Genomic DNA, 21,763 nt, shown 5'->3' on the forward strand with positions numbered 1-21,763 from the left:
CGTGGGCAAACCAAACTTGTACGCAAAAATATAAAAGAGGTTGATGAAAACAAACCTCGTCAAACAGTAATATCTCCTCTTGCTTCAAAAAAAGAATTGTCCAACTGGGACAAGATCATTTTGCTCTACGAGAAGCAAACACACGCGTAAACTGCTTCAAGCAGACGACGCTTCGCCACCGCGCGAACGTAATTCAGAACAATGGGATATAAAAAGCCTCCTCTATCAAACAACATCACAAACATCGAAAGCGAATTTATAAAAGGACGGTCGCATCCCAGTCGGCGCTTCTTTCGCCACCGTCAGTGTTTATTCCAACATACGAAGCGGAATGGGAGTACGAGTGGTATTTTCGGAACGGCCCCAGCACCGGATCCCATCCTTCGTAACCTCGTATGAGGAGGAGTGGACCCTCGGACAAGAGAAGCCAGGGATTAAACGACGAAACAGAAAAAGTATGACATTCAGCCCAAGACCGAGCTCTACAGCTGGAAATTTAGTGCAGGTGGAATTTGAAGTCTGGGGATCGGTGCAAGGTAAGCTTGTCGTCTGCTAGCACATCCCAATATGTCGGGCGGAAAATGCGGAGCAAGGGCACTCGTCGCAGATGGTGTGAAACGGGTCACCGCAGGCTCTAAATTTGGGGAGAATATCGTATGGCAACAGGTGGGCTGTTGCCAAACGCCTCAGCATCTGAAATCTCTGCGTAAAAAATGGGTGTAGTCCCGTCAACAGACTTATGGCTTTGTGAAACAATAGGTGAAATGCTGCAAAGATCTCAAAGAGCGTGACTTACAGAATCTTAAAATATAAACATTATGAGAATGACAATTACATCCAAAAATGTTGTTTGATGGTGATGCAGTTTGTTTTTTGCAATGATTTCGTGCAATATTAAGATTTATGGATGAGGTAGGTCTTCCTATCGGGAGGTGAAAATTACATACAAAAACCAAAGCAAAAGAAAGCAAGAAAAAAAAACAGAACAGAAAGGAAGCCTTTGTATCAGGTGCAATTCTGAGTTACCATTTACAAATTCCTTTTTTTTTTCTTCAAATAAATGGCAGTTTTGCACAGCAAGAATGAGTCAGGTTCCCCAGAGTAGCAGCAATAATTTTTGTTCTGTTTAGGATGAAAAAACACATTTAATGACTCATCGCAATAAGCTCTGCGCAGCGTACTGTAAACAGCCATGAAGGATTGCTGGTCTGCTCTCGGCAGCCTAGCCAGAAAACTATTTGTAGAACGCAAACGGCACAAAAATGAGGAGAGAACAGTGTGGAACAGGACGCAATTATACAGGGCATGGTCGATCTATTTTAGTTCTTTTCTCCCCACTTCCGCTGATGTCCTCCGATAAACGATGATCCTTTACCTGCTCCTCGATAAACAACTATTTCTTTTTCTGTTCCAGGTTTCTACTTTAGGAAGGTGAGAAAGGACTACCTTCGGTGAAAATTCCTTTTTGCGTGTCCTTAAGGGTGCAAGGGGAACCAGTGTTCTTTTTCATGCAGTATACCCGAGACTTGTGTCAGAGCCTCGATGTCCGAGGCTGGGTGAAACTTACGAATTGGGGAACTGTTGTTGGCGAGCTTCAGGGTGAAAAGGAAAAAGTCGACGAAGTGTAAGTGGACACCCTCTTCCATTCAAACTTTACGTTTCTAGCTTTTATTATGACCGCGAAACCTAAGCAGCTCCAATCTTTGTTGTCACATAAGCAATAAAGTGTTAATCATGTTGTCTTTCCATTGTGGACCTCATTGCTTCACTATCTAGATTATTATCTGAAATTGATTATTATTATCCGATTAATTACCAAAATCATCCACACAATTCTGACACAGATTTACGAATGAAGCAAACGATTTAGCTCAATATATTGCATTTCTTACGGCAGAATAGTCTTACTGCTAATGCATTCAACAATGTGCTTCCTTCTCTTGCATAATTTCTGAATGTGTCCGCACTAATCACCTAGTTTGTTTTATTAAATCATCTTAAATGCCCCTGCCTTCCATCCTTACAAAATTTCAAACATGACTGGTACCAAGAACACGAAACGCAAGGGTAGGAAAGGATGGTTATGTACAGTCAATGAAAGAAGTTCCTCTCTCCCCTTTCCAGGGCTATGTGGCTGCGGTTACAAGGTGCACCGGGCTCTAAAATCGAGCGCTGCGACTTCAGACACTGGCGCATGATCGACACCTATGACTTCCACAACTTTCAGATGAGGTTCTGAAGGAAGCGCTCCTGCAACTTTCCTACTCGTTCCACTGCCAGCACCCGAAACATGTTCAGAGAGGACCATCAACGCGCCTTCCGTTAGCACCTATCCGCGACAAACCAGTTTAATAAAGGACTCCACATCTTGCGACACTGGCATGTGTCATGAAAACTCATGCTGCAGATTTATTTCTTTACCTGCAGCTTGCCATAATAGCTTCCACACCTGTTGAGAAGATACAAAGATAGTATTACTCAAAAACGAACTATGTTACATAAAAACATGTACAGAAAAGGCCACTGAAGGACACTCACTCTCAAAGTCAATCTTCTCTGTAATGTTCTTCGTCTTGACGATTTCCTCCTGGTTGCAAACAAAAACGTAACCATTCCCCATGTCCTTCCATCCGTAACTGGCAATCCAGCCTTGAAGCTCAGGACCTGGATTCACATTTCACATTAGCACATTACCACACGAAGGAGTACAATGAGAGGACAAAGTTAATTTGTACCATCGTTAAGATCCAGGAAATCGCACAGCAGTGCCTTGAAGATGTTTTGGTAGGTCATGCTTATCACATAGCACACAACTGTTGACGGAAAAAATCAAATCACAAAACTAGCAGTAGAGGGCACCACAAGTAAGCGGAATTAACCAAAATTTATGAACAACGAGACGTACACTTTCTGATGGAATCTCGAAAGCCTTTGATACTTTGATGGAAAGATGACCTCATTGAGAAGATGTTCTGGAAAAAGAAAGAACACACAATACAATTAGCTCATTATAACATTTTATAAACTGACCACATTTTCATCTCGAACCCAGGTTCATTATAGCAGAACATATGCTACTCACCCAGAACTGCTGGAAATCACAACTTTCCAGAAGAGAATGCAACGTCATAGCCAGCAGTATGTCAGGCTCCGAGAGCTAATAAATAAATTTATCGGTAACGTGAGAGGTAATATAAATATCAGGGTGAAGCAAAGTGAAGTAACTTGTACTTCGAACATACCCTATCCTGGTCAATCAAGCATTTGCACAAAACGAAGTCAGTGTGAGGAAGATTTGTCAGTGCCTTGAGAAGGATTTTGACCACCACATCCTTTTGGAAGCTGTCAGGATTGAATTGATAACTGCAACAAAAAGGACAGGGAAGTGATGTATGTTTTGCTCGTGAAAACTCATCAAGCTGTTGTACTCAATCAGACGTACAGCTTCAGCACGGCGAGGTTTGCCTCCAGATCGTAGAAGTTCTCTGTGGCTTGTAGGTTCACGTACTTTTCAAGAGTTGCCAGATTTTCTGGGTTGTACCTGCGTTGAATAATAAACAGTAACAGTAATAATAAACTGCGTGATTTATCACGAACGGGCAATATGCGGGTAAGGGACCGGGAATTCTGAACATACAGCCTTTGAAGTCAGTAAGTTGACTTTGAGTTCATTTCAACCACTGTCATGAGAAGTGAGGTTCAATAACTTGTATTACATTGGTGAGACGTTCCTGAAGACAATGTAAAGTGCAACATGTGGACCAAGATTTGACGAACCTGTCAATTCCTTTCAGCATCTGTGCTACCTGCGTTCTCATGACATCAGGAGAATGAAGACCCAGTGGGTCTGACATGTAAGATGTGGGCAAGAAAGCCATTCTCCTTGTGTTAGTGTGTTGGAGAAAAACTACGGCAGCACTTCAACAACGTTACCACAAACGTGCTCGTAGCTTGTAACGAGCTGCACGTAATGCAGTGGAGCCGGCCGACCAATAACAGCCGCAGTAACGCATCTGTTTAGGTGTGTGTGTGTGTGTGAAGTGTGAAACATAAAACACATTAAATGTGATTTATATTGCAATACTAAAAGTCAAATTTATTTTGCTTACAAAGTTGTGGCATTTCATAGAACGATCTGTGAAGTTTTTCCCCTTTTCACAAGCAGACGATTTCTCAATGAAAGGATAATAATTCTGATAATAATTAAGGACGACAGCAAGAAAATGTGCGTTTGGAATTTTTATAAACTTTACTTATATTCTGCAAAAGTACGAGTACATTCAAGAATTAATAAATAAATGTCGAAATGTTTATTTTTCGCAGGCTGAAGATGCTGAGGACACTGAGATTCACTGCCGCCGTTTTGAAGCCACCTTTCCTCTCGTCCGGTGCATACGGTGCACGGTTTATCAGCAACAACATGGCAGGACTAACTGACGAAGAAGCTATCCGTTGCTGTGCAGAGCCTGACCCAAGCACAAATGACTTCATAATGCAGCAGACAATGTTCAGAATTAAAGACCCCAAGGTGTCCCTCGATTTTTACACAAGAGTTCTAGGAATGAGGTAAGGCAGGAGCCTGGCGTCGACACACCCACGAAAGCTCACTATTGATAGCGAAATGAGGGAATGAGTTGACATGGGATAATGCAGCAACTGTTTTTCAGACTTCTTCAAAAGCTGGACTTTCCTGACATGAAGTTCTCCTTGTACTTCATGGGCTTTGAAAAGGCAGAAGACATCCCGAAAGATAAGAAAGCTCGCACAGAATGGACTTTCAGTCGCAAAGCGACCATTGAGCTAACGCAGTAAGATATGGTGTATATATGGTAGTGCATCCTTTGTCGACTAATTCTGTTGATGCCTATTCATATAGCAACTGGGGAACGGAAAATGATCCAGACTTCAAGTATCACAACGGAAACTCGGAACCCCGTGGTTTCGGTGAGATATGCAATCAATTGAGTCAATTGCAATCCATCAATTGAGTCGCTGAGATTGCAGTCAATGCAAGTACCCTCTTTTACTAAAACAATTTGCTCCTTCCAGGCCATATTGGAATTATGGTGCCTGATGTCGCGAAAGCCTGCCAGAGGTTTGAAGAACTCAAGGTCAAGTTTGTAAAGAGGATGCAGGATGGTAGATAATTTTTCATTTTGTTTCATCCTCAGCTTTAACCACCAGCTTGAATGTACATGTCACTGTGTAACCTTTTTCAGGAAAAATGAAGACTATCGCATTTATTCAAGATCCCGATGGCTACTGGATAGAGATCCTGAACAACAAGAGTGTAACCGGTTGTTAATATGGTTTGATGAATACATCTGTTTGTTACAAAATAAGTGCCTGAGTGGGAATGCACCAAATCGACATCTATAACAAATCCAAAGTACAGTAGGTACAACGGAAAGACACCTGTCTTTCTTCTGTGTACCTGTGAGACACCAAGTTAAAGATCTGAAAAAGTCCCTGCCATGAGCACTAACTGACTTTCTGACAGCTGCCATCTTCCAGATCAGCCTGGTGAAGTAGCCTCAGTGCCTTGCTCTGATCCTTTCTTTATATAAGCGTAAGTTATCTGCATGATACCAGACACAAGCATTCGAAGAATGGCAAAAAAAAAAATGCAACCAAACAAAGATCCATGAGGCAAGGCTGTAGTAGTGTTCACATCAAGAACGGCATTGTTGGTACCTCTTTGAGTCTATATTGCTGTTGCCGCGCTTTAAGCCTTCCTGGACAGTACCTTTTTTTTAGGGGGGGGGGGATTATGGGGTGCCAAAAAAAATCCCTGATGCTGGCCACTTTGTCTCTACACCAGCTTCCTTCTCTACTTTCAATGCGAAGTTACTTTTTCATATTTTTAATGCTAATTTTGCAAAATGGTAAAATACCGAAACGCCGTCGAGTCCACGAGAGAGGTAGTCGGAATTAAATTCAGGCGGTTCGGGGCATCTAAGTTTAATGACGAGCTTTTGTGCAGGCTCTACACGAAAGCTCGTCATTAAACTTAGATGCTCCTAACCCCTTGAATTTTATTCTGACTGCCTTTTGCAACCCATTTTTGGGGAAAGCAACTGTCCCACTCCCTGGTGATTTCAGGAGGGGTACTACGAGCACTTTGCAGGGTGGTCTTCCAAATGCACTAATAAATGTACAACTTCTTTTGTGTGTGGGGGGCTCCCCCCTGGCCCTCTGGCTACGCAACTAGCATTACAGATGGCTGACAGCAACGCTAATCTACTTGTTTACGCGCGCAGCTTTCTTGCATGCGAACGCAAACAAAAGGTACGAACAGGTTCGCTGCCTAAAAAATATCGCGTGTCCTACTGCCCTCCGTCTGGCCACATCCCAATCAGTGCTTCTCCCTCTCTGCCGCGCGGTGGCGCAGCGAACCAGGAAAACAAAATTTTGTAGGACCATGAACTTGATAATCCTATGTCAGGCACGATGCTGAGGAGCTCGTTGTTGACGGAAAAAACATCGGAAAAGGTCTAACATTCATACGTGGCTCTACGAGGATACAATTAAGCACGATGGACGGGCTAATGCGCGACAAACTGACAATGATCGCGGCTCTTGGCACGGGTGTTGTGGTGGGCATCAGCGGGATCTATCTGTACTACAAGCTCAACAGAAGCGTGACGAGGGAACTGACAAACTTGGCTGGTACGATCGCGGATCTTCGAAGGGAAATCGAGCTGCTCAAGTCTTCGGAGGAGCCACGTTCGTCGTCATCGTCAACTACAGTTTGGAAAAAAGGCGCAGCTAAAAAAGTCGCCGTTAATGGCAGTATTCGAAAGCAGGAAGCCCAGGAATTGACAGCTCAACCTTCCAGCAGCAGCTTGGATGATGACAGCGAAGAGTACTTTGACTTCACAGACGTGTAAGTAAGGAGTGTGAAAAACAACTTTTATTTGCAGACGGCAGGTATGTACGCGCGATAATGTCTACATATCTGTTGTCCGTAAAGGCTCAATGAAATCGTGGATATATTATCACCAGCACAGAACACACAAATGTTGCATGAACAGGATTGCAGTTGTATGGATCACCTGCTGCTAGTTGCATTTCTGTCTGTAAGTGACAGGCATTCACAATTGTCACTCTGCTATTAACATTGCAGGGAGGATATCGAAAACTCCTGGACTGGTCTCAAGACTAAGGAGGATGTACAAACAGACGTAGCCGCGGATGGCACTGGTGACCAGGTGCGACCCAAAGTTGAGGATAAATGGCTCGACTTGGTAGACAGTAAGCTCGATGAACCGGGAGACAAGGAAGACCTCTACAGTAGTATGAAAATGAAGCAGCAGGAGGTAACATCTAGCTTTGGCCTTCAGGATGACATTAACATTCTTCAAATTATTCCAGTACGGCAACAATGCCGACTACCTGTGGAGGATGGCAAAGGTAACTCACCTCTGCGGAATCACAGCGCAAAAGAACGGACAGATTTCGCAGAAGAAGGAACTGGCCTTTGAAGGTAAAGGCAGGTTCAAAGGGGCACACAACTGCAAAGATTTCTCCTCACAGAATGAAAGATACTGTTACCGCAACACGACCCACACACATACAAAAAAAAGAAAAAAAAGAGGGACTCATCCGTTGTGCAAATGAAACTGCTATTTATACTTTATTTTTTTTAATTCCTGCTATATCACTGTGTTTTGGCAAACACACTGTTAGGCTATAGAGATCCAATAGCAGGGTTGGGTGGGAGAGTTGCGTGTCCTTCATCGGAAACTGTGACGACATTTTTGTGAAAGCATCCAAGGAAACCAACCAGGGAAAGCAGCTGTTTAACGTTCGGAGAAGGGTTTACGAACGTGGGGCCCACCATGTTGCTTCACTTGCATTATTACTCAGTTTTCGTAACTTTTGAATCGAGCAAACACATTTCACTTTTCATTGCGTAGCTTTCGGCTACGCAAAGGATGCACTAGCAGCTGACGACAAAAACCCTGAAGTTCACAAGTGGTACGCGATCACTATCGGGTCGCTGTCGGAGTTCATCGGAGTCCAGGAGAAGATACGCAACGGCTACGAGTTCAAGGTATACACAGACTCCAGCGACGACGGCAATGCTAAGTTTTGCGCAGTCTAAAAGTGGTCAACATTCGGTATGTTTTTAGGAACACGTAGACACTGCTGTTAGGCTCAAGCCCTCAGATCCTACGCTGCACCATATGCTCGGCCGATGGTGCTTTGAGGTACCCTAGCGCACCCTTTGGACGACATTCAGAATAAATGTTGCCGTATGTATTGCAGGTGGCAACTCTGACGTGGATTGAAAGGAAGCTGGCTTCTACTTTGTACTCCGCTCCCCCTCAGTCCACGATGCAGGAAGCACGAGCCCATCTCTTCAATGTACGTCCGTAAGCCGTATTCCCGCGTGAGCTTATCACTGTTCGGAGACGGTGTAGCAACGTTATTTTCCATTTCAGGCTGACAAACTGAAGAACAACTGGAAAGAGAATATGCTGTTTATTGCAAAGGTACAATTCAAATCCAGTTTACTTCATCGGAGGGAAGGCAGGGCATCAAGATGGAACAATGTTTCTGCACCCTGTCGTCGTGTAGTGTCTTCCTCCGTCATTATCCCTTTGTGTATGCTGCTGTGCATTGCCAACCTTATCACGATACCAACTACCCCCCCAAGTCTCCACCCTACAGATAGCATACAGTCTGTTGCTTCACCACCATAGTCGGACAGCATAGCTGGAGGCTTTGAACGCTGTGGCCGTAATGAAACGTTATATTCTGTTGTGTGCTGCCAGGCGGCAATGGCTAACTATGATAATTAGAGCCTGAAGCTTTAGGGTTTAACCCGATTCTGCACCGTGAATTGAAGGTTGCTTCTTTAGGGTGAAATCCGATTTTTACCCAGAAAAAAATTACCCTCACTGAGACGTCTGTAGGAATTCATGCTAACTTGTTTTTGCAGCAAATGCAATTACATCACCATTTGTACCGAACCGGTACAGTTAGTTTGAGCAACTGAGACCCATTTCTCCCCGAATTCAGCATACCGGAAGTTTTTTCACCAGAATTTGCATGAATTTAGAGCACATGTTTATTTACCCAATTTTTACCTCCCGCAATTTAGAAAAAAAATATTTTCCGAAAATTTCAGGCTCTAACGATAATGGTGTTGCTTGGTACACATGGCTACAATAGCAGCTTATGTCACTTGTAACCTAGGGTTAAATTTCTTATCTTCCTGTGTACCTGCTTTTTTTTAACCCTGACGTTTGTAACTAATTGGCAGTCTGGTGGTAAACAGGACCATTGATTGCTTTTTTTGGTGCCTGAGGTTTCTGATATTTCCTTTCCTTGTATTTATAAGCGCTGGAGCTTCAGCTTCTCTCAATGTAGCCTTTCCTTCTCATACGTTAAAATCTGGATCTAATCACCAAGTATTGTGGTGTGGTTCAGTTCTCATGAAAAGACAAACAGTGTGCATGAACTATTTTGACTGCTGTCGAGAGTAGACAGTTGGAAATTACAGCGTTTTGGGAAATCCATTCCCTTCTATCTCAGTTGGGCCATATCAGTCTATATCATCTCAGCCATATCAGTGCCTTTTGCCATGACCTCTCTCTCTGCTTTTGGTTACAGTCTTACTAGGTATTAGCAGCATAGATCGAGAAGTTACCCATAAAAAAAAAAACTTGCTATGAGTTATGTTACCGCATGAAAAATGTAACTAAGTTAATAACGGAGTTCTTCAGCCTGAAATGTAACTCGCAGTTATGGGGTTACTTAAAAAAAAGAACGAGTTACTTCCAAGTTACTTCGGACACAAAGTAGCACTACAGAGGTGCTGCGCCTGTGAGCAGTTGAGTTAGACATTGAGTTGCCTGCGGAGGAGTGCAACAGTTGTCTGCAACAATTCGAACGGTTTGCATCTTACTCCCTGTGGGCGCACAATGGTTCAGCTTCATTTCAATGGCAGTGGTTCTTACTTCCTGAATAGAATACTGTCACTGATTGAATATCACATTTTATGGCATAAAATACCATGAAAGAATCGGCAAGAAAGCAAGAAACAATGTGGACGTGAGCGAAAAGAGAATTAAAAGTAACTTGGAACTTAGCTTAGGTTACTTTGGCAAAATTACCTGAAAAAGAAATGAGTTCCTCTGAAAGTTACCACAGCGCAAAAGTACCGAGTTAAGTTACAAGTTACCAAAAAAAAAGGAAATTAGTCACAGTAACAAATTATTGGAGACATTTTTCGGTGATCTCGTACTTGGTTAAGTAAGCGTGCAGTATCCAGTTAGCATAGCCATTCCAATCTTCTCATTTCAGACATATGTGTGCGAGGGCAACTACAGCCCTGCCATATCTTGGGTCGATCGTGCTCTGGCTGTCCCACTCAAAGGAGAAGGGGTATGTCTTCCAGACCGCAGTGTGTGTTTGTCACACGTTCAGACTCTCACGGCTCTCTTTCAGGATGAAGTGGCACAAAGGGAGTTGGTGACGCTGATGCAACAGTACCAGCGTTACCGTTCCTGATCCACGTTGCACCACTGGTTAAGGCATAATGCGGTTGTGGCAGTTTTAGATTGGCGAAGGGGATGTATTTATTTATTACGCCGTAGGCCTGCATAGTGTAGTGTTGAGAATCAATGACTACTCGGACTACTACATTCCGCGGGTGCTGAAATCTTTCTTCATGATCGATGTTGTCTGAGAATGCTGTAACGTGATCTTTTTATTAGTGTTATCAAAGCAGAACAAGGTTTTGGTTAACTCCTAAAGAAAGCGAAGCAGCTGTGAGGAAACGTCTCTAGGTTTGTATGTACGGAGATGTGGCACACATTGAGTTCCATATATGTACAATATATTCAGTGTTTAGCTGTTTGAGTATAGCTTTATTGTTGGTTCATACCAGAAAGATATCATATATGAAATATGGATTTATTGAAATATGGGAAGACAGATTATTCATTCAATAAAAGACATTTGCCATTATTTCTCTTTGCTGTTTATTGCATGCAAATGCATCAGTTTCCAGCTATGTAGGGCCTGGGTCAGTAGAAAATGTATCATGTAATAGAATCTGGTAAATATAACTGCACATAATTCGAAAAAAAAAAAAAAACTGCACGATTTTTGGAGTTCAATTTAGAAAATTCAATTTCATTTACTGAATTGATAAAATTGTGCATGGCAAAAGTCCCCCACAGATAAATGTAGACTGTATAGTTATCTGTAGCATACTTTCCTTTATTAAGATTATGTGACAGCGTTACCGAGTCACCCTGTGTGCAGGGCCGGCGAGATAAATTACGGGCCAGGGCCCCCTGCTTACGTCTCATAACACAGTCCAAGTATTTGTTCGTTATATGATTATGACAAGCCTTAGGTCCCACGGGCCCCTGAAGTCCCCGGCTGTCCAACCCTCTCACCGGCCCTGCCTCTGTATACCAGAGTACGATGACTGAACCTATGATTATGAACATGGATACATCAGTCATCTCATTAAAAACAATGTTGAATTAGTACATTTTAAATAAAGCTATGTACAAGTGCACCAGGACAACCTCACTGCAAGGGTGAGTTACTCACAATATCATTATTAATCTGCTTTCTCAACAATTTTCTGTGACAAACATCACCTCCATTGATGCTCATAAATTCTTTTATGTCTTCCTCTTGTCTTCTGATGGCTCGAAGCTTCTGTCAGGCAGAAATACAGTACTGTGAAATCATGCACAAAGTATATTATGCTCCTTTTGTATACATACCTCCATGCTCATTGAGATGGACTGAATGACGTCCCGAAGATGCACCTTGTGCGATCTCCCATTAGACACAGTCATAACGTCGTCGTTTGTGTGAGTGAACGTCAGCGGTTTTATTCTCCTAGAGACTTCTGTCTTTGCATCGTCACCTGCAAACTGTGTAAATACCGATCATTACACCGCAGATGTTGCAATGCATTCTACTCACATGATGTTCTCGCTCCTGTTGGAGTTGAAAGGCAACTTTATTTTTTATGTTTGCAGGATAGTTCTTCCGTTTCAGTACAACCTCCCTCAGTTTCTGTTCGACTGTATTCTGTAAGTCTTTATTGGAACTCTTGTCCAAGACACCCGGGGCGTTATTTTTGAGTGTTGTGCTGATGCATTGTGTTGCCATCCTTGAGAATGTCTACGAAAAGCGATCATCATGCTTGTTAGGAAGACCACTTAGAAGACGTGACTTAGGAGACTCACCGAACGAAACGTCGTCTGTAACACCAAGATATCGTCAGTTGCAGACGAATTCTTCGAAAAAATTGCACTGGCATGTCTAAATACTTCATCCAGCAGCACACTGAAAGCAAGTTCGTTTGCACAAGGGACAACATTAACATTAGCATCCGTTTCGTCCATGACGGTTTTCCACCCTTCAAAAACCTTTCAAAGCACCCGCGCCAAATTTTTCATAAACTTGAATAAAGAGTTGTTAAATTGAAACATAATCACGTAAAACTGAAGTGTGAAATGCTAAATGCTAATACACTGCAGAAACTCCACTAGAACAATTAAAATACCCCGTGTAGTCTGCGCAGCCGGGGCAGCATTCAATGGCGATTGCCATAGACATCATCAAAATGGACGCGCTTATGAAAGTCAATTTGTATGAACTGCTTCAAATATCATCAAATGCCGACGAAAAAGAAGTAAGAATCACTCCTGCACGACATACCCTTTTGCCTACTACTTATAAGGCACTTCTATAGGCTTATAAGTCCTCTATAAACAAGAGCTTACACTTGCACAGGAGAATGATAATTCGACTAGGCTAGCTTGTGTGCCTCATTTGAAAGAACCTCAGAGACCACCTGGTCCTGTTAATTGACTGTTACTTTCGCAGATAAAAAGCGCTTACAGAAAGAAAGCTTTAACATGTCATCCAGACAAGAACCCGGACAACCCCCGAGCAGGTATGTGGTTGAGATGTTCGCAAGACATTGATTTGCTATATATTTGGGTTTGCGGTTGGGACAGTTCCAATTCGAATGCACAAAAATAAAATATTTCACTCTTTTTACGCAGCCGAACTGTTTCAAGAGTTGTCAAGGGCTCTAGAGATCCTCACTGACACAGAGGCAAGGGTAAGTGTGTGTGTTAGTCTGGTGATGTAAGAAGCACAGTGTTATGGTATGTTACTTTTAATGCTCATTGAAGGCTGCTTATGACAAAGTCCTGAAAGCTCGAGAAGCTGCGAAGGTTCGTAACAGAGAACTTGACGCAAAGCGTCGCAAATTAAAAGAAGGTGAATGGATACTGCAGTTTTACAAGCACGTCATGTGACACACATTGGTTTTGTTCTTTAACAATATGTAATTTTTTAAGACCTTGAAGCCCGAGAGCAGCAAGCACTCAACAACAAAATCGATGAAATAGATGCAGCAAAGCAATTTGAAAAGGAGGTAAGCATCACGGTTTAACCATATTTGCAGCACACAGTGTCCCTTTAAACATGCACTGCTTTATACTCAGATTGAAAGGTTACGGAAAGAAGGCTCAAAGAAGCTAGAAGAAGAGCGTGAACTGTTGCGCAAACAGATTGAAGAAGAACTAGGAAAACGTGAGTTGTTAGCATTTAACACATTAATGTTTGACATGCACAAAATCATTGCTGACAGTGATGGTCTTTTGTCCTGCAGGGTCAGAACCCGTACAATGGCAACCACGTCTCAAGGTATGTTGTATGTGCTGGGACCGACTTCCCATGGTGTCACGTGAATTCAACCTGTAGGGCAACAACGTTGCGAGATGAGAGCCGGGCACTCCGTCGGAGCATAACATGACGTCACAGTTCTCGAAGATAAAAATTAATTTTCTCTAGCTTTCGCGTCACGTAGAGCCAAAATATTTTGCGGGAATGTAAAGTGAGACAAGAAGATTTCACTAACATAACTTTGGTAGGATTCTGAAGACACGAGATTTAGTCTGTAGTGGCACTTTCAGGAGAGCGCAGTTGCTCGTGTGTTGTGCGTAATATTGTCACAGTATAATTTGCACATCTTTAATGTCTCAAAGGCTTACGTTCCAGCTCAAGTGGAAGGCGCAGAAAGGTGCTGCAGACGAATATGATGAAGAAAGCTTGAGGAAGATCTTTTCCAAGGCAAGTTTTGACTATATGTATACGGCCTTCACTCATGCACACAAACACCGTTATGTGGTAGACAAAATTTTGTTAAATGTGCTGGAACGTGCACATGAATTGCTAAGAATCTGTGTGCTATGCACAGGGAATGAAGACAGTTCTGAGAATGAAAGACCTCAAACAATATTTAGGAGTTAGTTTTACACTGTACTGTCTACAATGCCCTTACATGGTATACCAGAGCCATTGACTGGTAGCAAATTAATGTAGAAAAAGTTAATTTGTTTCAGCTACAGCAGAGTGCTGTATCTGGAATTCTCCAAATGTTGAGCCAGTTTTTCATGCTCTGTTGACATTGCTGTTGCTTCTGGAGTGTGAAATTTCGAGTTGAGAGAATTGGTGTGGTGGTATCTAGTATACAGTTGCCATAAGTACAGGGTGACCTAAGTATGTTATTTCTTCTGCTCCATAAATAATTGCTGCATATAATAATAACAAAAAATATTGCTGGCATGGCAGACACCCAAGCTTTCATCAATAATGCATGGAGCGCTAAAAAGTCAGCGCCAAAATTTTCACCTTCAAGGTTTGTTTCAGGAAATTGTGAAAAATTAAAAACTGCTCATTCCTATACATTGCAAATCTATTCCTCCATTTTCTTGAGCTGTCTGGGAGCCATTGGGGCTTTGCAGTGAACTTTAGAATACATATTCACTAAAAGTGACACAACAAAAGTGCATAGTATGCTTAATATCTGAAATATGCACAAAATAGGTATATGCATACAGGACCATTATCGTATGTGTAATGATGAGTTCGAATGATGCCACTCAACTATTCCTTCCAATTTTTCAGTATGGACATATAACGTGCCTCATTGTGTCTGCAAAAAAGAAGGGGTCAGCTCTAGTCGAGTACGAGACTGTGGCAGCTGCGGTAAGCAGAAAGATTTTGTACAATCGCGTGGAGTGTAACGCCTTTTGCGTATCATTATTTCAGAACCTGGCAATAAAAATGGAGCAGGGAAGACCCGAATGCCCGATCATCGTATCTTGGGTGCAGGAACCACCACCACCAGCGGCTACCGCTCGTGTTTCAGCAGCCAAATTTCCAGTGGCGTCCGTCGATATCTCAGACTACGAAAGTGCTATCCTCGCAAAAATGAGGCGAGCACAGGAAAAGAAAACATTGTCCGAAAATATCGCCGGTGATGACACATGACAACTGTACTGAACTTTGTAACTCTCGCTGTAAATATACTGAATATCACCTCATGACCTTTGCCTGAAGAGTCAGAACACATCAAACACAGCACACAGATTAATAATGAACATGTAACATTTAATAGATGATAAAATGTGAACACAGTGCTTCTGCACTGTAAAACCAGCATGTAAATAGACAATGTATAGCCCACTGCATGTAAGAGCCTCTAAGTAGAAAAATAAAGGTAGGTATATAATGCTGATGTTAAAAAATATTATGTAAATGACCTTGTTTGTAAAATCAATACACGATGTGCACTTGAGCCGATAAAATAGTTATACATAAGCACATAAAGGTTCAAGCCGTTGACAGATACGAAGAGATGAATGAGAACGAAAAATATATCATTGTGGGTGTGATGCTTCGCGGAACCGTCCTTAGTGCAATCCATTATATGGCAAAGATGGCTTTAGCATCATGGAGAGCTTCAATTGGTCATGAAAGGAGCTACGACGGCTTGTGTAACGTCCAAATGCAGGTCTGCCCAATCCCAGACATAGCCACGACTCGGTATCCCATGAGCTCGAGCTTGTTCAGCACCGTTCGTGGGGGATCATCTGTCCGGTATTCAGGGCTACGTAGAGTAACAAAGATGTATGCATTGATGGAATGACGCATCTCACATAAAAGCATGGTATTTCTGACGTGAACGTCTTGTTTGATAGGCAATCTCTGAAACTCTTCACATCTGCTGTCAAAATTCCCCCGAATTTATTTTGAAATTCTCACTTACAAATCGTTTCCGAGCTGTGTTATCTTCTTCGCTCCCAAATACTCCATGAGGCTTGGATCGCTGTTTTTGTCGCCAACGATTGTGGGTCCATTTTCCTTGAATAAATATAAACCCCTCCATTAAAAAGAATATTTTACCAATATGAAGGTACACACCAGTCTGTGCGCAACGCAACACAATGCGTCATGCCATTACATGAATACGATCACTGGAGTGAAACATGACACGCCCATGAATATATTTCGCACGTCCGCTAGAAAGCGAAACGTGTATTTCGATTCCAGTGAAGAGGCTGACTCAACCTGGTTAATTGAAGTCAAGAAACTGAACTCTTGGAAACATTTGTAATGCTAACAACGCGCGTATGTTACGTAGAAGCTTAAAATAGGGGTTAATACACAAGGGAAAGAAAAGTTATCAAACTTACCAGTCGAATTTGCGTCGAAATTAGTTGATATGGCATACCGCTAGCAGACTAGCAGAACAGCTCCTGCGTGAAAGAGCCAAAAGAGCCAAGGACGCCACTACAGCGCTTTCCTACAACCTGTCGGCAGCGAACGGAACCACAGAGTTTATCGTCTGCTGAAAACGAAACTTCCGAACGTGCGCTGGCTTCTGCGTGTTGCCGTCTAGCGTTTGTAGGAAATGAATAATTGTAGAAAATACAAAGATAGTACACACGAAAAATGTTGCGCTCTATTCCTAAAACGAAGAAGCAATGAAAGCCGGCCATGTTTCGAGAGCCTTTTATGGACATCGGTTGTTTCAGAAAAGATAAGACGCGTCAGCAATTTCCAAGTCGCGAAGTAAGTGCAGCTTCATGATATCCGGGACGTGTGTAATCTGGGTTTATCCCTGTGGTTGCCGTTCACAATTTGTGCTGTTACTCCGAGAAGAAAAGGGACGTGCGAGAGAACCCTCTATTTTATCTGCATGACGTTTGTCTGGCCTAGACTGCAAAATATGTATACCGCATGTATACTGCATGTATTATATGTATTATTCTATGTATTCGTGTATTATATGTCTATAAATGATATCGTTTTGTACCTAAAGGACGGCGGCCGTGTGGCACACTAGTCCGAGATTTTTCAGCAGTCAGGTTTTGTCATATTTTGAACATTTCGTAGACAAGTGAAATAAATATTGCATTCATGTCTATCCAATGTGTTATTCCGGGTTCATACGCGTGGACGGAGGACAGATTTTTACCAAGTTTCCGTTTCAGGCATGCAAAACAGATTTCCGCATGGCCACGGAAACTGTGTGACGCAAATCGTTGCATATTGATAACAACATGGAAAGACACGTCCATGGGGAAAAAAATAACATGTAGGAAACAGACAATGACCCATTGCTGCTGGGAGGTGTGTATGTCACCGATCATATCTGCTCATATCTTCTTCCATTGTTCTTTCTTTGGTCCTGGAAAGTGAAAACAAGAAGCGCGAGCGTAGGATAACGCCCTCTAGAGTGCGAAGCACACCTGAACTTCCTTTAGCCCTCTACGTCATCAGATGTTGTACAGCGACAGGGTACTGTCGTCCTCTCACTGGTGGTAGTGGTACTGCTGAAAGAGCTCGCCGCTGTCGTCCTCACAGAGGTGGGCAACGTTACGACTAACGCTCTGGGGGAATGTGCGTCCTGGGCCGACTTCTAAGGGAACTGTGCCGAGATATGTCTGACAGCGTCTGAGGAAAACACACGAAAAACCCCAGACACAACAGCCGGGAACCGAGTCCGGGTACCTCCCACTCTTGACGTGACATGGCCAGCGCGCTAACCACTCGACATCCTCTCACCCCTTCGCCACGTGGACATATAAGGTCGGGATGTCGTCTGCTTCAGCCAATCGCCGCAGACGATTTTAAACACGGGCTTTCTGTGGCTACCACTGGCAGCCTATACGGCTGATGGTTAGAGTCACCGTCACTGATGGTGGCTCGTGTCCATAACTACGACCTCCAAAAGCAAGTCGTGGTGGGACTCGGAGGCTTGCTTTATATAGGGCGTTTTTTTCTTCTTCTATATCGTTCTAGATAATTTTTATGATTTTCACAGGTCGGTTGTGCTGCCAGGCGACATGGGTTATGCTTTGGCAGGTTATGCGACATCCTGTTGGAAAGCGTACATGTAACTACTGAACGACTCATTGCATAAATTTCATTAACTCGTTAAATGGATCTTTCCGGGCAAATGCGAGATTAGAGCCACTCATTATTTAAATCCAACCTCTTTTTTCTTGAAACGAACCCGTACTTTCAGGTATAGATCGCTAAATGAGCCGAAACCGAAACCACGCAGTTCTGGGGCGCAACAGGAGCTGCGGGTGTGCGCATCGGAGGGTCACGTGTTTTCTAGCTATCGAGCTGATTGGAGCATAGGCGCTGATCTGATGGCCAGGTAGGCCGTTTTCTGACCCAGGTGGTCGAAATTATCCGCTGTTCTACCCTGCGGCACGCGCAGCATGTCGCCAAACAAACAGTCTGACACAACCTGTAAACCTATAAGCCGGAGGAGATGTCATTTCCGTGTTCGAGAAGTGCGTAGTTCTGGTTTGGGATCATTTTGCATATCAAAATTTTGCGATTTATATCTCATAGTAAGTACTCGTCGTTTCAGGAAAAAAAAAAAAAAAAGGTGGATTTAAAGGACAACGGAAACGAAATTTGTCCATTGCAAAAAAGGGACCGAACAAGGTGTAAATATTACGTAGAATTATGGTGCCACTAGTATTTTGCGAGTACGCTGTACGGATGGGCATATTTTTGACGATTACGAGCGCGCTGGGCCGCCCACCCGACACGATCGCCCATGGAGCGCGCCCGTTGCCGCAAAGCATTGCGGGAAAATCTGAGGAGCTCCATGTGCGGCTGCCCGGTGAACGGGGTAAACACGGCGAATTCCGAATAACGCCTGAAGATGTTCGATTCGGAGATCTCGTGGAAGTCTGAAGGAGATATATCCTATGAGAGATGGGTTCGTACATTCTTCTTCGTAGCTTCAAGTAGGCATAGACGGATTCGCGGTGAGAATAAGATTCCTATCTTTCGGAAACAATTGAAACATGACAGTCATGAAAAAAGTCAGACATCGGCGGAATTTGAACTTCGCATCTCTCGATTGCCAGTCGAGCGCCAATGGCCAATACGGCCACGGAAACAACCACAGACCAGTAGAGCGTGTTTGTTCTGAAACATATCCCGGCCAAACGCAAGGTAAGACAGCCAGCAATGTAAGCAGCAAAACTCTCACCTAGAGAGAATGAGATCACACTTCGGATGGGTTTTGGGGGCCAGCCTCGCTAGTGTTGTATTTGTAATAAACGTCAGTCGATGTTTGACGCTATGTTTGTGCTGTCTATCCCTGTGTCGTTCGTGCAAGGAACACTATGTCCTCGCCTTGCTGAAAGCAAGTCGGCAACATGCTGTAGCACAGCCAGGAAAGACTTCACAAGCATGTACAATTTTGCTTGTCGCGAAAATCAACCTCCGATCGCAAAACAACCGCGAAATGAAAGCCAGGAACTCCAACAGGGGAGACAACGTGCGTCACTTCCGTGGTCTGCTACGGCGGCGCGGCGACGCTCACCAGGGGCTCAGTGTGCTTCGCGGCTGAATTTTATATCGCGATTGTGGCGGGATTTCAACTAATATACGTAAATCTAAGTCGAATTCCGGATTGTTTTGGTACACATCGCAATATGAGGCAAACAGCTTTGCAGCTTATTTTCGCTTCCGTCGTCCTTTAAATAATGACTGGCTCCAATTGTGCTGTTTCGCATTTTATCGACGTTTCCGCGAGCTACTGTCGCTTACGGGCGACGCTTTTGAACAGCAGGGAATACCTCATCGCTAGCGTTAGGTTGCGTCACATACCACGTGCGCTCGCTCCTATGACGCTACTATGATGTAGCGCCACCGACACAGATCGGAATAGGATCTTGGTGCAGATAATAGAAACATCATCTTGTGTCTATGTGCCTTATTACTGTACAAGTGTGTGACAAGGCGATGGCCACCCACAAAGTGTTTCATACTGTAGTGTTCGTATAACCGAACATATAATATCACATACACGGATGGCATCGAAGTAACGTGATACACGCCGTCAAGTAGGCGCGTCGATCCAACACGATGTCTGTAAACAGATACGATGGGAGAAAAGGTAGAGGTAAGGAGGAGTCGAAAATAAAGCATTGAAGTGTACGGACGGAAAGGAGCCTCGGTCATTGTTCTGTTCAACGTTAGGTACGATAGAGAAAATCCTGGCAAGACACTACAAAAAAAAAAAAAAAGCTGGCGACGAGGATGGGATGTTAATCCACCGTCGGAGAAGCCTATGTCCGACAACAACGGGACAACAAAGCCAAGAAGCAGGTTCGAAAGACGCCGCGGAGCCTCGTCAAGTAAGCGATATGACGAGCTCCCTACCAGCCCTTCCACCGTTCGACCCGCACTCAGATGTGTCCTCGCTCGCTCAGCGTTGAACCAAGTGGTTATCTCGATTCGAGAACTTCATTTTGGCGGCCGATGTCAAAGATGCAGAGCGCAAGCGCGCAATGCTGCTCCACTATGCCGGCGAAGCAGTGTACGACATATTCCTATCGCTCTCTAACAACGGGAGCGGACTACAAGACTGCCGTCAAATGCCTGACAGAGCACTTCGCCCCTAAGAAGAATACAGTTTTCGAGCGACATGTGTTTCGACAGGCCAGACAAGAGCCTGGAGAGACGTTGGACCAGTTTCAAGTCCGACTCAGAAGATTGGGTGCAACGTGTGAGTTCACCGCCATTGAGGACGAGATAGTCTCGCAGATCATAGAAGGCACATCGTCGCAGAAACTGCGCAGGGCTGCACTTCGCGAGACGGACATCACGCTGGAGAAACTTCTTAGCACGGGACGCAGCATCGAGATCTCCGAAGTGCAAGCTAGCAGCATAGAGAGCCCAACGTCAGCCCAACCTGTGCAGAAGATCACACCAAAGAAGCAGCCGCATGAGGGTTCGCCTCCGAAGAAAAACCACCAACGAAATCGTCCGAAACAAAACCACACTGAAGACACCCAAACAGAGAAGTGCTCAGCGCCCCACAAAGGTGGCAAGACAAACTGCCCAGCCTGGGGACAGACCTGTCATAAGTGTCAGAAGAAAAACCACTTATGGTGCTGAGGCCCTAGAGAGACAAAGGAAACAGTGCGATCCCTGGATGCATCGACTTCCACAGCAGACCCTCAGCAAGCCCCGGGCTCAGATGAGTCACTGTTTCATGTGCGAACCAACACGAGCAAGCTTCCTGTTGTCACCGTCAAGGTGAACGATGCATCAATAGACTTTTACCTGGACACTGGAGCTGGGGTCAACGTTATAGGAGAGCAAACGTGGCGTGAACAGCTCCGAACACCGTTAGACGCTACAGCAACGCGTCTCGTACCGTACGGTGTTACCCAAGAGATACCTGTGCTGGGAACATTCGTTGCTGAGTTGAGTGCCCGAGAAACGAAAACGAGAGCACCAGTGTACGTTGTAAAATGGTCACAGACATCCCTTTTGAGCTACCAGACAGTCACAGAACTACAACTCGTGTGCAGAACATTGCCGAGAAGTCTTCCGTCGACGCCGTAAAGGAATTTCCAAAGCTGTTTGATGGACTCGG

At 43.9% G+C, this 21,763-nt stretch overlaps 6 protein-coding genes and 1 pseudogene across 6 annotated transcripts; 5 read left to right on the forward strand and 2 right to left on the reverse strand.

The window, feature by feature from the left end:
* The first annotated feature begins 272 nt into the window (after window positions 1–272).
* LOC135396962 (acylphosphatase-2-like) lies at window positions 273–2,371 on the forward strand. Its single transcript, XM_064628218.1, has 4 exons — window positions 273–536; window positions 1,415–1,431; window positions 1,515–1,624; window positions 2,125–2,371. The coding sequence occupies exons 1-4, from the start codon at window positions 332–334 to the stop codon at window positions 2,237–2,239; spliced, it is 447 nt and encodes a 148-aa protein (XP_064484288.1). The 5' UTR covers window positions 273–331; the 3' UTR covers window positions 2,240–2,371.
* Window positions 2,369–4,004, reverse strand: LOC135396960 (eukaryotic translation initiation factor 3 subunit K-like). Its single transcript, XM_064628215.1, has 8 exons — window positions 3,778–4,004; window positions 3,443–3,541; window positions 3,243–3,363; window positions 3,083–3,157; window positions 2,906–2,972; window positions 2,736–2,813; window positions 2,539–2,664; window positions 2,369–2,449 (listed from the first exon to the last, which is right to left on the reverse strand). The coding sequence occupies exons 1-8, from the start codon at window positions 3,876–3,878 to the stop codon at window positions 2,418–2,420; spliced, it is 699 nt and encodes a 232-aa protein (XP_064484285.1). The 5' UTR covers window positions 3,879–4,004; the 3' UTR covers window positions 2,369–2,417.
* A 204-nt stretch (window positions 4,005–4,208) lies between these two features.
* Window positions 4,209–5,342, forward strand: LOC135396961 (lactoylglutathione lyase-like). The gene is made up of 6 exons (XM_064628217.1): window positions 4,209–4,225; window positions 4,324–4,566; window positions 4,668–4,808; window positions 4,877–4,944; window positions 5,050–5,139; window positions 5,220–5,342. Coding segments are annotated over exons 1-6 (630 nt in total). The 5' UTR covers window positions 4,209–4,223; the 3' UTR covers window positions 5,306–5,342.
* A 1,013-nt stretch (window positions 5,343–6,355) lies between these two features.
* Window positions 6,356–10,770, forward strand: LOC135396963 (regulator of microtubule dynamics protein 1-like). The gene is made up of 9 exons (XM_064628219.1): window positions 6,356–6,886; window positions 7,127–7,319; window positions 7,375–7,486; window positions 7,920–8,056; window positions 8,136–8,213; window positions 8,272–8,370; window positions 8,448–8,498; window positions 10,315–10,395; window positions 10,459–10,770. Exons 1-9 carry the CDS (start codon window positions 6,537–6,539, stop codon window positions 10,519–10,521), a joined length of 1,164 nt encoding a protein of 387 aa, XP_064484289.1. The 5' UTR covers window positions 6,356–6,536; the 3' UTR covers window positions 10,522–10,770.
* A 137-nt stretch (window positions 10,771–10,907) lies between these two features.
* On the reverse strand, window positions 10,908–12,423 carry LOC135396965 (uncharacterized). The gene is made up of 4 exons (XM_064628221.1): window positions 12,228–12,423; window positions 11,962–12,162; window positions 11,757–11,909; window positions 10,908–11,688 (listed from the first exon to the last, which is right to left on the reverse strand). Exons 1-4 carry the CDS (start codon window positions 12,384–12,386, stop codon window positions 11,554–11,556), a joined length of 648 nt encoding a protein of 215 aa, XP_064484291.1. The 5' UTR covers window positions 12,387–12,423; the 3' UTR covers window positions 10,908–11,553.
* Window positions 12,424–12,571: 148 nt separating this feature from the next.
* LOC135396964 (dnaJ homolog subfamily C member 17-like) lies at window positions 12,572–15,383 on the forward strand. Its single transcript, XM_064628220.1, has 10 exons — window positions 12,572–12,676; window positions 12,871–12,940; window positions 13,053–13,111; window positions 13,185–13,272; window positions 13,353–13,429; window positions 13,500–13,587; window positions 13,667–13,701; window positions 14,056–14,127; window positions 14,965–15,045; window positions 15,109–15,383. Exons 1-10 carry the CDS (start codon window positions 12,581–12,583, stop codon window positions 15,328–15,330), a joined length of 888 nt encoding a protein of 295 aa, XP_064484290.1. The 5' UTR covers window positions 12,572–12,580; the 3' UTR covers window positions 15,331–15,383.
* Window positions 15,384–20,423: 5,040 nt separating this feature from the next.
* Window positions 20,424–21,279, forward strand: LOC135398143 (uncharacterized; annotated as a pseudogene).
* Window positions 21,280–21,763: the final 484 nt, after the last annotated feature.

The sequence above is a fragment of the Ornithodoros turicata genome, chromosome 6 (assembly GCF_037126465.1).
Source record: "Ornithodoros turicata isolate Travis chromosome 6, ASM3712646v1, whole genome shotgun sequence".
NCBI lineage: Eukaryota > Metazoa > Arthropoda > Arachnida > Ixodida > Argasidae > Ornithodoros > Ornithodoros turicata.

Bases quoted from the DNA above. Each gene is read 5' to 3' on its own strand.
- LOC135396960 (XM_064628215.1), bottom strand. From the start codon at position 3,878: ATGGCTTTCTTGCCCACATCTTACATGTCAGACCCACTGGGTCTTCAT. The intron at 2,973-3,082 runs GTGAGTAGCATA...TTCTTTTTCCAG, and splicing joins GTGATTTCCAGCAGTTCTGG to AACATCTTCTCAATGAGGTC. The intron at 2,450-2,538 runs GTGAGTGTCCTT...TCTTCTCAACAG, and splicing joins AGAGAAGATTGACTTTGAGA to GTGTGGAAGCTATTATGGCA.
- LOC135396961 (XM_064628217.1), top strand. The intron at 4,567-4,667 runs GTAAGGCAGGAG...ACTGTTTTTCAG, and splicing joins ACAAGAGTTCTAGGAATGAG to ACTTCTTCAAAAGCTGGACT. The intron at 4,809-4,876 runs GTAAGATATGGT...CTATTCATATAG, and splicing joins GCGACCATTGAGCTAACGCA to CAACTGGGGAACGGAAAATG.
- LOC135396964 (XM_064628220.1), top strand. From the start codon at position 12,581: ATGGCGATTGCCATAGACATCATCAAAATGGACGCGCTTATGAAAGTC. The intron at 12,677-12,870 runs GTAAGAATCACT...TTACTTTCGCAG, and splicing joins CAAATGCCGACGAAAAAGAA to ATAAAAAGCGCTTACAGAAA. The intron at 13,702-14,055 runs GTATGTTGTATG...CTTACGTTCCAG, and splicing joins AATGGCAACCACGTCTCAAG to CTCAAGTGGAAGGCGCAGAA.
- LOC135396965 (XM_064628221.1), bottom strand. From the start codon at position 12,386: ATGGACGAAACGGATGCTAATGTTAATGTTGTCCCTTGTGCAAACGAA. The intron at 12,163-12,227 runs GTGAGTCTCCTA...CGCTTTTCGTAG, and splicing joins TACAGACGACGTTTCGTTCG to ACATTCTCAAGGATGGCAAC. The intron at 11,689-11,756 runs GTATGTATACAA...TCTGCCTGACAG, and splicing joins CCATCTCAATGAGCATGGAG to AAGCTTCGAGCCATCAGAAG.
- LOC135396962 (XM_064628218.1), top strand. From the start codon at position 332: ATGGGAGTACGAGTGGTATTTTCGGAACGGCCCCAGCACCGGATCCCA. The intron at 1,625-2,124 runs GTAAGTGGACAC...TCCCCTTTCCAG, and splicing joins AAGGAAAAAGTCGACGAAGT to GGCTATGTGGCTGCGGTTAC.
- LOC135396963 (XM_064628219.1), top strand. From the start codon at position 6,537: ATGGACGGGCTAATGCGCGACAAACTGACAATGATCGCGGCTCTTGGC. The intron at 7,320-7,374 runs GTAACATCTAGC...AAATTATTCCAG, and splicing joins TGAAAATGAAGCAGCAGGAG to TACGGCAACAATGCCGACTA. The intron at 10,396-10,458 runs GTATGTCTTCCA...GCTCTCTTTCAG, and splicing joins TCCCACTCAAAGGAGAAGGG to GATGAAGTGGCACAAAGGGA.